Source organism: Sciurus carolinensis, chromosome 18, assembly GCF_902686445.1.
Source record: "Sciurus carolinensis chromosome 18, mSciCar1.2, whole genome shotgun sequence".
Lineage (NCBI taxonomy): Eukaryota > Metazoa > Chordata > Mammalia > Rodentia > Sciuridae > Sciurus > Sciurus carolinensis.
Window position 1 is genome coordinate 8,332,734 of NC_062230.1, and position 16,228 is coordinate 8,348,961.

The 16,228-nt window shown below is 46.1% G+C and overlaps 1 protein-coding gene across 4 annotated transcripts; it reads right to left on the bottom strand.

Moving 5' to 3' along the window:
* Positions 1-862: 862 nt before the first annotated feature.
* On the bottom strand, positions 863-15,636 carry Azgp1 (alpha-2-glycoprotein 1, zinc-binding). 4 transcript variants are annotated; one of them, XM_047532867.1, is made up of 4 exons: positions 15,602-15,636; positions 4,520-4,668; positions 2,772-3,053; positions 863-1,426 (listed from the first exon to the last, which is right to left on the bottom strand). In XM_047532867.1, the coding sequence occupies exons 1-4, from the start codon at positions 15,619-15,621 to the stop codon at positions 1,101-1,103; spliced, it is 777 nt and encodes a 258-aa protein (XP_047388823.1). In that variant the 5' UTR covers positions 15,622-15,636; the 3' UTR covers positions 863-1,100. The 4 variants fall into 4 exon arrangements, with proteins under 4 accessions (XP_047388823.1, XP_047388821.1, XP_047388820.1 ...); XM_047532865.1 differs by lacking the exon at positions 15,602-15,636 and adding an exon at positions 7,375-7,528 and having other exon boundaries at positions 2,772-3,047; positions 4,520-4,780; XM_047532864.1 differs by lacking the exon at positions 15,602-15,636 and adding an exon at positions 7,375-7,528 and having other exon boundaries at positions 4,520-4,780.
* Positions 15,637-16,228: the final 592 nt, after the last annotated feature.

Here is a 16,228-nt window from a genome sequence, read left to right on the forward strand (position 1 = left end):
CTCTCTCTCTCTCTCTCTCTCTCTCTCTCTCTCTCTCTCCCTCTCTTTCTCTCTCTCTTTCTCTGGTTTCTTGTAGATTAAAGAAGTAATTTCTCAGTTTTTGATATTCAAATTGAATCCAAAAATATTTTTAAGAAGAGATGTAGCCTTCAAATTTAGGATTTCAAGAAAGAGAAGCCTGTTGGCTCAGTATTTTGAAGGCTGCTTCTGATTACTTTACAACCAAGAGGACTGAATTTGGAGTCATCCAGAGTTGGAGACTGAGGTTGGGATATAAAGAAAGTTCTTGCCATCCAGGAAGGAAGAACACAGCCATGGTAGGTAAGGCTTACTAGAAAGGTCAGGTGTGAGGGTTCTGCTCTGCCTTTGGGCATTAAACCTGTGGATGGCAGAAGTGACTCAGTTGCAAAAACACACTCAGGTGGATTGGAGGGAGTCCAAGAACATGAGGGCTGATTCCTGCTTCCTTGGGAGTGTGCCTGGAGAGAGGAGGCCTCTCTAATAAGCTCTGGCTGTGTGTGGTTTAGGGGCAACATACGTGGGAACGATTGAGTAGCTGAAGTGAAGGACCATGTCTCACAGAGAGCAAGGGAGCGCTGGGGAAACAGGTACAGAAGATGCTTGGTGTTATAGATTTCTAGGGCTTGCAAGCCAGCGAGACCGTGGCTTTATCTGTGGACATCAGCAATGGATGCCAAAACAATGCCTACAGAACTGGGCGGTGTAAACCATACTTGGGATATCCCAAGGTCCAGATGCCTAAGGTCGAAACGTTGCTTCAGTTGGGGACCAAGAATTTCAGATGAATCAAATGCTTGGGGAACAGAATGAATGATTCAATTGACTCACATTTTTACAGTAGTTTGCAGTTTAAAATTATCTTTCTCTGCTGGGCCAGGTAAGGGGAGTATTGTGGGTGAGGTTTTACAGACTGGACCACGGATAGTTTAGGAAGTGAGATGACTTGGCAATCAGAGTGGACTCAGTGCCAGGCATTCAAGTCTTCTGTCTCCAAATCCACCACCTGGATTTGCACTGCTTTCCCGGGACCTTGTTGGTGACATTGACGATGATTTCTAAAGTTCAGCTCTCTTATGTGACTACAGAGGTTGAGTCCCTAAGTTACCTTCAGCCCTGGCTTTCTGCCTTCCATTCCATGACACTGTGAGGGGCTGGTCCAGCCCACTGTGCTCCACAAGGCAGGAGTAGGGGGCTCTGTCCTGAGGGGGGACTCCCACCACCACCCAGGACTGGTAAGTACCACTCCCATTGGGAAGAATCTCTCCCCCTGCCTCAGATTCTTGTACCTCGCCGGCTCGAGTCCAGTGCAGACCAATTCTTTGTGGGTAGAAGTCATAGGCTAGACATTTGAGTGTTCTGTTTCTTCCTGGGGCCACATGGCTGGTGACTGACACAGAGGGAGGATCTGTGGAAGGACAGGAGATGGACACTGAGGGTTTGAGGTGGACTTTTCCTTTGTCATGTCCCCTCCATCCCCAAATTCCTGGATGTTGTTATCGACAGATCTCTAAGCTCTGTGCCTATCTCCCCCAAGAAATTTAAGAAGATCAGGGAATTCAACAGATGAATGGATAAAGAAACACAATGGAATATTATTCAGTCATAAAGAAGAATAATACTATGGCGTTTGCAGATAAATGGATGGAATTGAGGAATATCATGCTAAGTGAAATAAGCCAAACCCCCAAAACCAAAGACCAAATGTTTTCCATGATAAGTGGATGATGATACATGATTGGGCTGGGGGGTGGTGGTAAGAGAAGACAGAGGAATTTTAGATTACATAGAGGGAAATGAGAGAGGGGAGGGACAGGGGTATGAAAGATGGTGGAATGAGACAGACATCATTATCCTATGTACATGTATGATTACACAAATGGTATGAATCTACATTGTGCACAACCATAGAAACGAAAAATTGTACCCCACTTGTGTACAATGAATCAAAATAAAGTCTGCAAAAATTGAAAAAAAAAATACATTAAAAAAATGAAATGAAAAAAAAAAAAAAAAAAGAAGATCAGGGAAGACTGAGGCTTCTCTGTTGGGTCATAGAATATCTGTGGCTAGTCTCTTGCCTTCCCCCGCAACCCACTGTGTATTGACTTCTGATGGCAACAGGTTGTGAACCTCCTCTATGCTTCCCTGGTGCCCCCAAATCTCAGTAGGGTTTGTAGCTCCCTGCTCCCCTAGTCTCGGCTCAGCTCCTTGGATCTTCCTGCATCTCTGCCCATCAGACTCTTCCCTGCTGCCATCTTCTCTGCCGTCTTCTCTCTCACTCCATCTCCAAGCAAAGCCCCAGCTGTGGCACTCAGTTCTGCTCACACGCGCCTGTCCTTCCAGGCTGGACACCTCTCCACAAACAAGATGAGAGGCATCGGAGTCGAAAGACATGTCTCTGGGATTTGAACTCTGAAATATGGCATTTGAAACCCAATTTCCTCTCTTATGGGCCGTTTTAACCTAGCCTCTTTGACCCCCAATTTGTCCATCTATGGATGGGGAGTTATTTAGGAAAGGTTACCATTGAGACAGTGGTTCTCAACCAAATTTTGATAAATTTGGTTTTGGATCTCACCTCAGCTTCTCCTAGGGAAGGAATGAATTCTAGAAAGGGAAAAGTGGGGGACCCAAGAATCCCCAGGGGTGGGTGGAAGCAGCCTTAGATGATCCCCTGAGCTTCCAGCCTGAGATCATCTTGATCTTTCTCAGCTCAGTACTGGGAGTAGGTCAGAGGAAGCACTAAGTACCTCGTTGATCCAGGTGAGTCCTGCTGTAGTTCAGGTACCTCTGCAGCATCTCAGGGCACTCCTCCTCCAGGTATGCCTTGGCCCGCTGCACATAGACTTTTTCTGCTTCCCACTTCTTCTTGGTGTTCAGGGCTGCTGGGTCCAAGGGGACCCAGGCTGGGATTTCTTTGTTGAATTCAATGAAGTCCTGTCCATCATAGGCATACCTCCAGAACGCTCCACTGCTTCTGTTATTCCGGATCTCACAGCCGAACATTCCCTGGAAGGTGTGAGACCCTGAAGCTTCCCCCGACCCCACAGGGAGCCAGTCAGCCTGGTGCCAAATCCAGCTGAATAACTCCCATTCCCGCACACTTTGCAACCAAAGGTTGCAAAGGAAGAAAGGTTTGAATCTCTCCTTTTCTCTCAGTTCTAGGTGGAGTTCATCTCTCCACTTGAAAAAACATAATTTGATCTCTTTCCCCCGCTTTCCCACTCGTTGGCCTCTTTCTTCTGAGTCTTTGAAGCCTCAACCCCCTTGCCCATGCACAACTCTCAGAAATAGGCCTCCTGAGGGCTGGTTCAATCTTGAGTAGTGCCCAGGCCCTGAGAGCTCAAATCCCAGATCTCTTCCTACCCCACTGGTCTGTTCATGAACTTGAGCCTTCTCTCTCTATGCTTTTCGTATCTCTGAAATGGGCAGTGACAACAGTGCTATTTTAGGAGGTTATTTTGAGTGTGAGATGTGTTAATCTCTGTACCCGGAACATAAGTGCTCAATAAAGTTAACCACCACCACTTTCTAATACTGTGCTCATATTTTTCTCTTTTCATCCTCTTTTCTCATAATTACTCACTTCAACGTTTCTATTACAGTCTTCCAGTGTCCTTCCTGATCCTACGTGTGACATTTTCCTTACCAAGACTTCCCATGCCACATCCTTCAGATTTATATTGTAACTCTTGCCTCCTTTTGAAAACCTTGAGATTCCAGGTGGCTTCTTGGAGATTCTTTTAACTCAGAAGCTCGCCCTTGATATACTTATTTGGCATCAGCAGTTCATCAGGCCTGAGGTTGGTGGCCTTGGTGGGTAGACAGTGTGGTTTTGCCCGGGCCCTGCCACCTACTCCTGCTCCTTGTGGGCAGGAGGATCTTCATGACTCCAGGTAACTCTAACAGTCTGTGGTTTTGAACCCAACACTTACTGAGCTGCCAGTATGGACTGTGATTTGTGCTAGGTATTTTCTCTCTATTCATTCGATATACTTTAGTTGAGCAAGTGGTATTGGCTGCACCTCATCCCAGGCCCCGGGGCTGCAGGGGAGAGCAAGACACATGCTGCACCCTTCACGGAACGGATGTAGGTAGTTTTACAGAACCTCATGGAGGCAGGTCGCAATCCTCCAGATAACTGAGAAACTTGCTCACCCTCAAGCAGCTACTGACTGCAGGAGTTCACCACGAGAACTCAGCTCTGACTGACTCCAGGGTTACTCACCATCCACTCGACATCCCTGAACAAGGGTGAGCCTCACTTCCTGTGTGAGCTGAGGCCTGGAGTAAGATTGCGGGGACCATGTGGAAGGAGGAAGCAGATGTACCGTGGGGTGGCGGGGGTTAGGTCCAGATGTGTCAGTGTATTTCTATTTGTGCCTCTCGATCCTCCTTTGGGGGAGGGACTATCTCCGTCCTGTTGGCCCCTTTCCACCCACAGGTCGGGGGCTGCCTCTTGAGCTAAGCCCCTCCCAGTGGCCTGCAACCCACTGACCTTCGCTGTCCTTGTGGTAGTCCATGATGTCTTTCAGGGTCACCAGGAAGATTTCCTCCCTGGCCTTCTGAAGTTGGCTCTCCTTCTCCCAGTCCTCCATTCCTTCCACTTGGCTCCACGGTCCCAGGGGCTCTGCTTTCCTGCCCTCACTATCATAGTGGAAGAAGGCTTTGTCATTGAGGAAGGCAGTGGCCTGAAACCTGGGGAGTCCTTTACTAGGCCTGGACACCCCAGTGTAGAGAAAGGCCAGAGAATAAGGACCTGGAAAAGATGAGAAGGTTTGAAGGGTGGGATCCACGCATGGGAGGCCCACTGGGCACAGGGAGGGAAGACCTGCCCATGAGGTCGCGTCTTCCCCAGCCCTCTCAACCCCGTCGTCAGCCTGGCTGTACTGGGAGTTTGCACAAGGGAATGGACTCGGCTGTTATTCTGGGGCTGGCTTTTCAGAGACCATTCTATGTCTTTCACTCCGTTGTTCCTCTGCTTGGCATGGAAGATAATATTTCTCAACCCTCTTGTGGATATATTGGGACCATGTGACTGACTTCTGGCAAAAGAGAAGGTCAGTGGAGGTGACCTCATTCTTCTGGTCCTAGGAGCAGGCTTGCCCCTTCTCTCTTCCTTTTAGACAATGACTATGGAGACCACACAGCCTGGATCCCTGAGTCACCTCACGGAGGAGAAGAAAGTTGCCTGATCTGCCCTGAACTTGACAGTAACCTGACAAATACATATGGTTAGAAAATGTGGGAAGGAGAATTTACTAGAAAATCCAAGAAATGACCCAAGATGGGTCAGTACAGGGTAAGACTAGGACGACTCTCAGAATTCTGAGGGACCTACCTTGCATTTTGGTGCCAAGCAGCAACTAGAAGAGGGGGACATTACGGTGATGAATTCCATAATTGGTTCATGGTAGAGTTCACATGGGTTTTAATAATGTTGGGGTCATATGGCAGATTCCTAGCTGTAGTGCTGAAATTATTCTTGCTAATTAGTTTATAATAAATGTGATTAACATTTAAATCAGTTGTGAAAGTGAAACCTCAGGGGAGACCCCAGAAAAGGAGAGCGACCACCCTGCCTACCCAACATCACCAACATCAACTTGCAGGTGCAGAAAACACCCTTAGGGTGTTGAATATCAAAGTGAGGGGCAGGGCAGCCCAGGACTTGGGGACTCACCTCTCATAGCAGTGTGCACAAGATGCTAGACTTGGAACTTGAGGATTTAATGTCTGTCCTGCTGAGTGTGGCCTTCCTTTGGGCCAAGGACTCCTTTCTACTCTCCTATTCCTCCCATTTGGAATGGGAATGGACACCCTGTGTGCCCCATAATTGTGTATCTTAAGTAGCTAACTTGTTTTGATTTTACAGGTTCAAAACTGCAAGGAGTTTGCCTTGAGTCTCAGCTGAGGCTTTGAATTTTGATTTAATGCTGAATGAGTTAAGACTTTGGGACTATTGGGAATGAATGATTACATATTTTGTAATATGAGAAGGACATGAAACCATGGGGGTCAGGGGTGGAAAGCTAAGAAGAGGGAGAAAAACCAGACATATGTCTCTGCTCCCTATTTCTTGCCATCTGATGCTTTGTGTTGCCTCAGGACTCTACCAGTAAGAAGGTCATCATCAGATTAGGCCCCTAGAGCCATGCACCTCCAGAACCATCAAGCCAAAATAAACCCTTTTTCTTTATAAAGTTAACCCACCTCTGCTATTTAATTACAGTGATGAAAGAGCTAACTAAATACACCAGTAGACCCTGAGTAAAGCAGATTATTCTCCATAATGTGGGTGGGTCTCATCCAACTGGTTGAAGATCTCAAGAGAAAAGGTTGACTCCCTCCTGCCCCCAAAGAAGAAAGATTCTAGTCTCTGGACTGTTTACAGTCAAGACTGCAACATTAACTCTTCCCTGCATCTCTCACCTGCTAGACTGTTCTGAAGATTTAGGATAAGCCAGACCCTACATCTGTGTACTCAATTCCTTAAAATAAAATTCTTTATTTTTTTTTAAATCTATCTATCTATCTACCTATCTACCTATCTATCTACCTACCTACCTACCTATCATCTATCTTTGTATCATCTATCTATTATCCATCCATTCCTCCATCCTATTCTGTCTCTCTGGAGAACCCTGACTAATTCAGATTTGGGGATAGAATGTGCTTAACATTCTAAATGTGATTGTTATAAAACGAATATAAAAAACTATTTGACAGTTTGTGACTGCAAGGAATTTTAAAATTGCACAGGTAAGAAACCCCTAGTTCATCTCTTTTCATCCTGAACCTTTGATGATGCCATGAACAATCTTGTTCCATGTGGTAGAGTCGTCTCTGGATTTCCCTGGGTGCCCCACTATCCTCTGTCCCAGTCCCTTGCCTTTCAGGCTCATGGTGGGGTGAGGACCTGGGTTTCCTTTTCCTAATCTGCCTTCCTGCTTGCCCCTGGGGGAGTCAGTCTCTCTCTCTCTCTCTCTCTCTCTCTCTCTCTCTCTCTCTCTCTCTCATCAGGCAGGTGTCTGTCCATTGGAAGGAAAGAAGAAAGAAGGTTAGAAGCAGCTCTTTCTGTGTGGTTTCTGCTTCATCCTGCTGTTTAATCCCAGGGAAATCCCTTTGCCTTTCTGTGTCTTAGTTTTTTCATTTGGGTTTTAAACTGAGATTCTTTAAGGTCTTGATGAGCAGGAGTCCAGAGCCTCCCTGAATGCTTCCAGAAGTGCAAGCCTTGTGCACCCATGACACTATGATATGCCCAGGAATCTCAGCCACATGGGGCCCCTCTGTCTTGTTCTTTGCCTTCCCACCATTCTTCTCCAGCACCTATCCCTTGCTTTCCCTACTCACCAACTTGGGTCTCCTGGGGTACTGCAGGACCCAAAAGGAGCGGCAGAGACAGCAGAACAGGTACCATCCTAACCATCGTGTCTGACTGGAAGGTTCTGGACAGGAAAGAGCTCTTTCTTTGGGCTCTGGCGCCCTGCCCAGGGGAGGTGAATTCACAGGCCAATGAGGGAGCCAGGATGGGTTCCTCCCCAAAGAGGGAGAAAAAAAGGATTCATGAACCAGCTGGGCAGCCTGTGGTCGGGGGTCCTACAGACCGGCTCTGCAAACAGAGCTGAGATAGCTGACCTCAGGACCCGGACCCTGTATTCCTGGGATGAAAGAATGTCAGTGGGTAGAGGTGTGTGTGGCTAGTGGCAGATGTCTGGGATGTGTGTCATGACATCACTGCCCTGGGGTCATTTGGGGGGCGTTGGGGTGTCGTGGGACCAGACTTCACCCTTCCCCTCTGGAAAAGTTCTCCCACATCCAGAGCCTGGGTAAACTCCAGCTATTGAAACTAAGGGAACACTTAAAGAGACCCTCTAGCGTCACTTGTTTTAGTTGACTTTTAAACCCACTAGTTTTGGAGATCACAGCTGAACAATATATTGTTAATCTCCCAGTAGCTTTGCTGTGGTTAACATCTCTGACAGGGGGTCATGATGATAACAGTTGCCTAGGTTACTTCACAGGGACTTGATAGCCACTGACTTTTCACTTGGGTTTGCCCAAGTGTTCGATGGATGACCCTTTGATGGCAGAAGGCTGAAAACTCCGCCTTTGAATCATGAGTTGTCATTTTGGGAACACTAGTCCCATGAAGAGCTATAACTTTTGACTGCGCAGGCGCAGACCTCTGATCGCTTCACCTCCCCAAACCTTTCCTTGCACCTGAAACATCCTCCTTCTTTACTCCATAAATATCCCCAAATCCTATCCTTCAGGAGGCAGATTTCAAATCTGGGTCTCGCCCTCCACACTCAACTGCTTGTGAATAAACTCTCTTTGTAAAACTCGTTCTCAGTGATTGGCATGCTGTTTGTGGACTGGGTGGTGGCAGGGGTGGCGTGCAATTGGCCTGATTTGGCAGCACACGGGGGCAACCATCACTCTCCCGCACCCTGCCTCCTGCCAGAGTACTGTGTGGAGGACATCTCCACCTCTTTCCCTCTCCATGCCTGGGAAATCCCAACCTTCCATTATGGCAGCAGAAACAGGTGTGCACATGGCTGAGGCTCAGCAAGCTCCTGCTCCCGTCCTGACTGCTGAGTCAGGAGTCAAGGAGACGAAGCGGGAGCAGTGAACATCTCTCCCTGGTGGGTCTTGGCAGTGATCCAGCGGCGGTGGGCCGCAGGGCAGCGGTGGCTAAGCGTGAGGTCCAGATGACAAGTGGCATCTGGCGCCCCCTGCTGGCAGCTGCAGTGCGTCCGTGAAGTGATTTTGACTGTGTTGCTTCTGCCTAATTCTGAGCCAGGGTTCTCCAGCCCTTCAGTGGACTCTGAGCGCTAATCAGTCCATCTATCAATAAACTTTCTGCTTGAAGTCAGAACTCGGTTCTGTTTCTAGCAACAATCGAGCCGAAGACACGGAAATTGGTACCAGGATGATTTTCAGGAAGTAGTCTTTCAGGGAAATGGAAGGCTGGGAATCTGAGATTGGTTATAGGTCAGACTGGGCTGAAGGCAGGGAAAACTCGGAGGAGTTGGGCAATCTTTGTTGGCCTGGTATGCAGTGGTGGGTAAAACTGTGGACTGAGTTCTCTCTTGCAGTTGACAGGAGAGCAACACTCACTGAAGGCAACACTTCAAGTCCCCAAGGAGTGGGGGTGATACTACAGGATAGTGCAAAGGTCATGAGAAATCCAAGGACTGAGCGATGGGAACATTGAGCCCTAAAGTGGCAGGAAACTTAGAGTAAAAAAATAAACTCAAAAGCCGAAATTATCAGTCAGGTGCGGTAGCACATGCCTTTAATCCCAGTGATTCGGGAGGCTAAGGCAGGAGGATTACAAGTTCCAGGCCAGCCTCAGCAATTTAGCAAGACCACATCTCAAAATAAAAAATAAAAAGGACTGGGGATGTGACTCAGTGGTAAATTGCCCTCCACTTCAATCCCAGTGTGTGTGTGTGTGTGTGTGTGTGTGTGTGTGTGTGTGTATGTGAAACTATTGACTTAAACCACAGTCTGAAAATTAGGCGATTTCTATGACAGTGCAGAGATAATGTGTCTTTTGCAGTTGCAAGCACGAAACAGGTGAAAAAACCCCAAAAGGCCTACTTATTAAAATCTAACAACAAAAAAGTTAGGTTTTGTAACCCAATTGCCCAAATCTAATAAATGTAATAACAAAATATGATCCAGGCATCCCTACCAATTTTGTAGGCTGACCCATGCTAAAAATCTGAAATCAGGTGTGACTTTGCGAAAGACCGCCCCAGGGGTGTCCTGGGTGAGCGGGACATTGGACAGGGGTAGACTTTCTGTGGGCAGAGAGGGAGCAAATTTCATAAGGATGATAGTGTTTGTCATATTCCTTTCTCTGTCCCTCCTTTTTAGCCCAGTGCTTGACAGAAAGAAGGAAATTGATAAACACACATAGATCAATGGGTAAATGGGCAAAGACATAAAGAACAGCAGCAGACTTATTGAGGGTCACTGAGATCAACTTGGTGGAAACGGTTTATGAAGACGATTGAGGGGTTAGGTAGATGGGGTAACAAATATAAAAAGGAAATGCAATACACAATGGAATATTACCCATCCATAAAGAAGAATAAAGTTATGGCATTCGCAGGTAAATGAATGGACTTGGAGAACATCATGCTAAGTGAAACAAGCCAATCCCAAAAAACCAAAGGCCAAATGTTTTCTCTGATAAGTGGATGCTGATACATAATGGGGAGAAGGGGGGAAGGGAAGAATGGAGAGAGTTGGATTTTATAGAGGGAAATGAGGGGAGGGGAGGGGGCAAGAGGAAGGAAGGATGGTGGAATAAGACAGGCATCATTACCCTGTGTACATGCGTGATTACACGAATGGTATGACTCTACAATGTGTACAACCAGAGAAATGGAAAGTTGTTCTCCATTTGCATACAATGAATCAAAATGCATTCTGTGTCATGTAGAACTAAATAGAACAAACAATTAAAAAAGTAAATGCAATCAGATTCCTGAGATTTCCCCAGTCCAGTGACTGTCCCCTGCCACCCAGTGAATGAGGACCATTCCGTGATGTGTCCATTTCCTTCCAGCCCTGGTTCTCTGGCTGCCCCACGTCTATGGGTCAGCGGCTCTTCATCTCTCTGTGCCATCTTCTCCTTTGCTGCTTGTTCTCGAGATAATTTTTTATGCATTAAACAAAATATACTGGATACAGGGGCAACCCAAGTAAACAGTAATCAGGTCTTTCCATGAAACTCTGGACCGATGGGCTGTTTGCAGAGGGTTCCCCCAAGTACAGAATGACATGCTATTCTAAAGCAACCAAGAAATTATTAAAAAAGGAGAAAATTTGTGTCAGTGAAACTCTCTTGGGGTAGGGCATCCTCTGATTGGACTTGAAGTAGATCCCAGGAGGATCTGTTGGTGATACTTTGTTGGGTAGGTAGGGAGTGACCCACGTTTGGTTTCCTGGACTCCTCTATCCTCTTGGGATCCATAGTCAGTGTCCATGATCTACTTTCTTGTCACCTGCCTTGTCGGGCCCTTGTGACCATCACTTGTCAGCAGTCTCACATCCAACTGGTTAGGAGCAATCTTTTGACCTCTTCTTGGGAAGCTGTCCCACTCCCATTTTATTTTATGAGTATATTGTAACTTTTTAATTGGTGCAGCACAGTTGTACATAATGGTGGGATTTGTTGTTATATATTCATTTGTGCACACAATATAAAAACATAATTGGCCAATATCACTCTCAGCATTTCCCCCTCCCTTCTCTTCCCTCCCTAGGTCCTTTCTTTTCCTCTACTTTACTGATCTCCAGTGAATTTCCATGAGATCTTCACCCCTCCCCCGGGTCCCTACCATCTTTCTTTTCTTTCTCCTCTCTAGTTTCCACATATGAGAGAAAAACATACAACCCTTGACCTGAGTTTGGCTTATTTCGCTTAACATAATGTTCTCAAGTTCCACCTATTTTTCCAGCAAATGATCCAATTTTATTCTTCCTTATGGCTGGATAAAACTCCCTTGTGTGTATATATGCCACATTTTCTTTATCCATTCCCCCATTGATGGACACATAGGCTGGTTCCATAGTTTGGTTATTGCAAATTGTGTTGCTGTAAAAATGGGTATGCATGTATTGCTGCAGTATGATGATTTTAATTCTTTAGGATAAATACTGAGGAGGGCTACAGCTGGGTCATATGGTGGTTCCATGCCTGGTCTTCTGAGGAACCTCCACACTATTTCCATAGTGGTTGTATTAACGTGCAATGCCACCACAGTGTGAAAGCGTTCCTCCTACTCTGCAGCCTCTCCAGCCTTCATTATTATTTGTATGCTTGAGGGCTTGGCAAGCTGTCTTAAATGGTCACATCTCCTTTGCAATCTGACTCCCTCCAGGAAGTTTTCTCTGGGTTTCTGAGTGGCTCTGTGTCCCTCTCCTCCCAGACACTTGATCTGCTGAGGTTTCCTCCTCCTTTGTCACCTTGCCACTCTCTCCTCTCATAGGTGGGGCTGGATCTCACATTCCAATCTCCTTACCCCTGGCCTGTTTGGTTCCCTCAATGATCTGAGATTTTTATTCTCTTACATGATATTCTTTATTTGTTCAAAATGTCAGGAGTTGCTTTGTAAGGTCACCGGCTGGGTTATTTCCTTCTGAGTTATTTGCTCTTTCTTTCCTAAGTAAATTGAATAACCCTGTTAGAGACAGCATTTATACAGATTGCCCACCTGATCCTGGGTAAGAAAAAAAAAATACTAATAGGAACAGGAACTAAGGAAAGACCATGGCGTTTATCCAGGCCAACTTCTTACTGAAACAGCTTGAAATAGGGGCAGAATCAGAATTTGGTAAGCTGATAATGTCTTTCTCTATCCCCAGCCTTGTGCCAAAGTGTGAGCTTCTGTGAATACTTTCAGTGGGTTAAGTAGGATTGTGAGAAACACCATTCTAAGCCTCTAAACCTGATTCTTTCCATTGGGTCATCTACCCTCTTAGGTTCCCTGTCCTCAAGGTTCCTTGGTCCATGTCTTCCTCCACCCTGGTGAGTAGAATATAAAAAACAAACAAACAAACAAACAGTGAGCCCTTGGTCCAGTGGCAGGAAATTCCTCAGCACCACCTCAGGACACTCCTCCTCCAGGTGGGGCTCAGCTAGCCTCACTTAGATGTTCTCTTCCTCCCATTTCTACTTGGGGTCCAGGGGGACTCAGGCTGGGATTTTTTGTTGAATTTTATATTTTCTCCTACTTTCTTTTTCTTTTTACTGAAGTTTCTGGTACATTTCCTATGCTTTTTTTTTTTTTTTAATCCTTTTACTACAGAGTTTAAAAAATTCTGCTTTCATGTTTAATTCCTAGGAGCGTTATCTAAATATTCCTCTTTGCTTTAAAAGCTTCTCTTCATTTCTGATGTCAACACCTACTTTTCTGGGTACATCAGTTTTAGCGGGTCTTTCCCCCGCCCCCTCTTTCGGCAGTGCTGGGGATTGAACCTAGGGCCTCGCGCATGCTGGGCAAGAACTCTAGCACAGAGTCACACCTGGTCCTTAGTCTTTTAAAGTTGTGTTCTCTCTGACTGAGCTCTGTTTCTGGCTACTCACCTTTTTTTCAGTCTTAGGACTGTACTTTCTTGTCTGAGGTCTGTTTCTGGTATCCGTTCATCCTCAGGTGTCTGCTCATGTTTACGAGTGAGGAAGTGGCAGACAGAAAAGCCACTTTGGGGATTTAAGTGTGTGCAGGAACCTGCTGACTTAATAATCACTGCAGGGTTAGCTGCTTGCTCATTTAGTTGGGGACCTTCAGTGTCTTTATCTTTAGGTCCTCTCCATTAGGGTTGATAAAAATTCCCCAGAGAAAACCAGGGAACAGAAAAAAGCCATTGCTGGCATGACTCTGGCCCCAGCCCTTGATGGACCACCTGGGGCTTTCCAGCGCCAGCAAGGAGGGAAGACCATCCTGTTCCTTAACCTTCCTGTGGTCTGTGGCTTCCTTCATCTCAAGAGCCCAGCTAGGGGACTGAGGTATGCTTCTTTATCTCCTGTCACACTTGACAGATGGCTGAGCTGGGGTTGGTGTGGATGGTGGCCCCTGCCACTGTCCCTCCCAGCCTCATGCTTTAGATCCAAAGCAGAACTTGAAGTTCTGACTCCTGCCCCAAACACACGAGATAGCCTATAACCTGAACTCTCCTCTGTTCCACGTCCATCAGAGTTATCAAAGATCAGGGCTGGGGAAATAGCTCAGTCGGTAGAGTGCTTGCCTTGCAAGCACAAGGCCCTGAGTTCGATCCCCAGCACCGCAAAAAAAAAAAAAAAAAAAAAAAAAAAAAAAAAAAAAAAAAAAATCTGTGGGTACCATTTGGATACAGTCCTCCCCCAATCATCAAGAACAGTCAATTTACAAACTGCACCTCACCCCTTTGGACAACAGATCACCCAGCACAAAAATAGGTGTGGGAGGGACTGGGAAGGATCTTGACGGGAGGAAGAGGCATCTGTCATGGGCCTTGGGTTTCCCTGTGTGTTCTTGTTGGGCATGTCAAGGATGCAGGGCCCTATTAGACCACAGATCCTGAGCCTAATAGAAGAAAAATTAGGCTCAAATCTGTATCATGTCAGCTTAGGAACCGACTTCCCAAACAAGACTCCTAAAGCATAAGAAATAAAATCAAGAATCAACAAGTGGGATGGAATCAAACTAAAAAGCTTCTTCACTGCAAAGGAAACCATCAAGAAGGCGAAGAGAGAGCCTACAGAACGGGAGAAAATCTTTGCCAACTTCACCTCAGAGCATTAATCTCCAGGATATATAAAGAACTCAAAAAACTTAATACCAACACAACAAATAACCCAATTAATAAATGGGCAAAGGAACCTCACAGAAGAAGAAATACGACTGGACAACAAATAATGAAAGAATGTTCAACATCTCTAGCAGTTGGAGAAATGCAAACTAAAACCACACTGAGATTTCATCTCATGCCATTCAGAATGGCAATTATCGAGAATGTAAGTAACAATAAATGTTGGCAAGGATGTGGGGGGAAAGGCACACTCATGCATTGCTGGTGGGACCACAAATTGGTGCACCCACTGTGGAAAGGAGTATGGAGATTTTTCAGAAAACTTGGAATGGAACCACCATCTGACACTGTTATCTCTCTCCTCAGGTGATACCCAAAGGACTTAAAATCAACATACTGCAGTGACACAGTCGCATCAATGCTTTTAGCAGTTCAATTCACAATAGCTAAACTATGGAACCAGCCTAGGTGTCCTTCAACAGATGAATGGATAAAGAAAATGTGGTATATATATATATATATACACACAATGGAATACTACTCAGTCATAAAGAGAAATAAAATTATGGCATTTGCAGGTAAATGGATGTACTGGAGATTATCATGCTAAGTGAAATAAGCCAAAGACTGAATGCTGTCTCTCATATGAGGATGCCAACTCACAATAAGGGGGTGGTAGGGAAGAACAGAGAACTTTGGATTAGACAAAGAGGAATGAAGAGAAGGGAGGGGGAGTGGGAATAGGAAAGAGAGTAGAATGAATTGGACATCACTTTCCTGTGCGCATATATGATTACCTGACCAATGTACGTCTGCATCGTGTATGATCAGAAGATTGAGAAGTAACAGTCGTATATGTATAATATGTCAAAATACATACAAAATACATTCGACGCACGCCTGTAATTTCAGCAGTTCCGGAGGCTGAAGCAGGAGGATGGCAAGTTCAAAGCCAGCCTCAGCAAAAGCTAGGCACTAAGCAACTCAGTGAGACCCTGTCTCTAAATTAAAAAAAAAAAAAAAAAAAAAGCATTCTACTGTCATGTGTAACTAATAAGAACAACAACAACAACAACAAAAAAGAATGCAGGACCCTGTCTAATCTTCCTCTAGGCCATTTCTCAGATTTCTCAGTGTGGTGTTTGCAGTGAGGTACTGACCCTCTTTGGAAAAAGAGCAGGCTTGCTTTTAGTTCACTGCAACTGACATGCATTCTCCAAGCTCAGTGTTTCTTGCCCACAACCAAGCCCCCTGCCTGCAGAGCACCCACCTGGGCTGTTCGGTCACCATCTGTGACTTCGGGGGCAGAGGAACTCTCACCAGCAGACCCTCATGTTACTGGCTGTGCTATGATCAGTAGCCCCTTGTCAATGACTCAGAGCTCTTCTATCTTCCACCAGCATCCAGAAAACAGCAACAGATTAATTTATTGGTTTACAAAGAAGATTAAATTCTAGACCTTGGCAAGACCCCAGAGGAGGGCCAGACCTTCCCTGGCAGCACTGGGGTTCCAGCTGTGTGTGCTGAGCCAATCAACCCAACTCGCGATGCGGGCTGGGCTTAAGAGCTAGGGTTAGAATTGCGTTGGGCAACCACAGCCGCTAGCATGAGCGAGCTTGCACAGTTTCCGGAAACCCGCTTCACCACTTGCAGGGCTAAAGGCCAGGACGATATGACCCTCGCTGCTGGTCTTCTGAAACTTTGCTGGGGATACCAGGACCCAATTCAAATCCCATGATGATTAGGCCAGAGCAAAGGAACAACGATATAAAAGTGACCGCTAGGTGGCGTCCGATCACCGCGAACCGGGACCGAATGGCTTCTCAAAGTTCGGGTCGCGGACAACAGTCTGCTCGCGGCGGTGCTTCTACTCCCGCCCTTTCCCATCGCATTTAGA

What these genes read in the sequence shown, in the direction of transcription:
- Azgp1 (XM_047532864.1), bottom strand. Translation starts at nt 7,450, where the DNA reads ATGGTTAGGATGGTACCTGTTCTGCTGTCTCTGCCGCTCCTTTTGGGT. An exon ending in ACCCCAGGAGACCCAAGTTG is followed by an intron (nt 4,781 to 7,374) that starts GTGAGTAGGGAA and finishes CATCTTTTCCAG; the next exon opens with GTCCTTATTCTCTGGCCTTT. An exon ending in GACTCACCTGGATCAACGAG is followed by an intron (nt 1,427 to 2,771) that starts GTACTTAGTGCT and finishes GTCCTTCCACAG; the next exon opens with ATCCTCCCTCTGTGTCAGTC.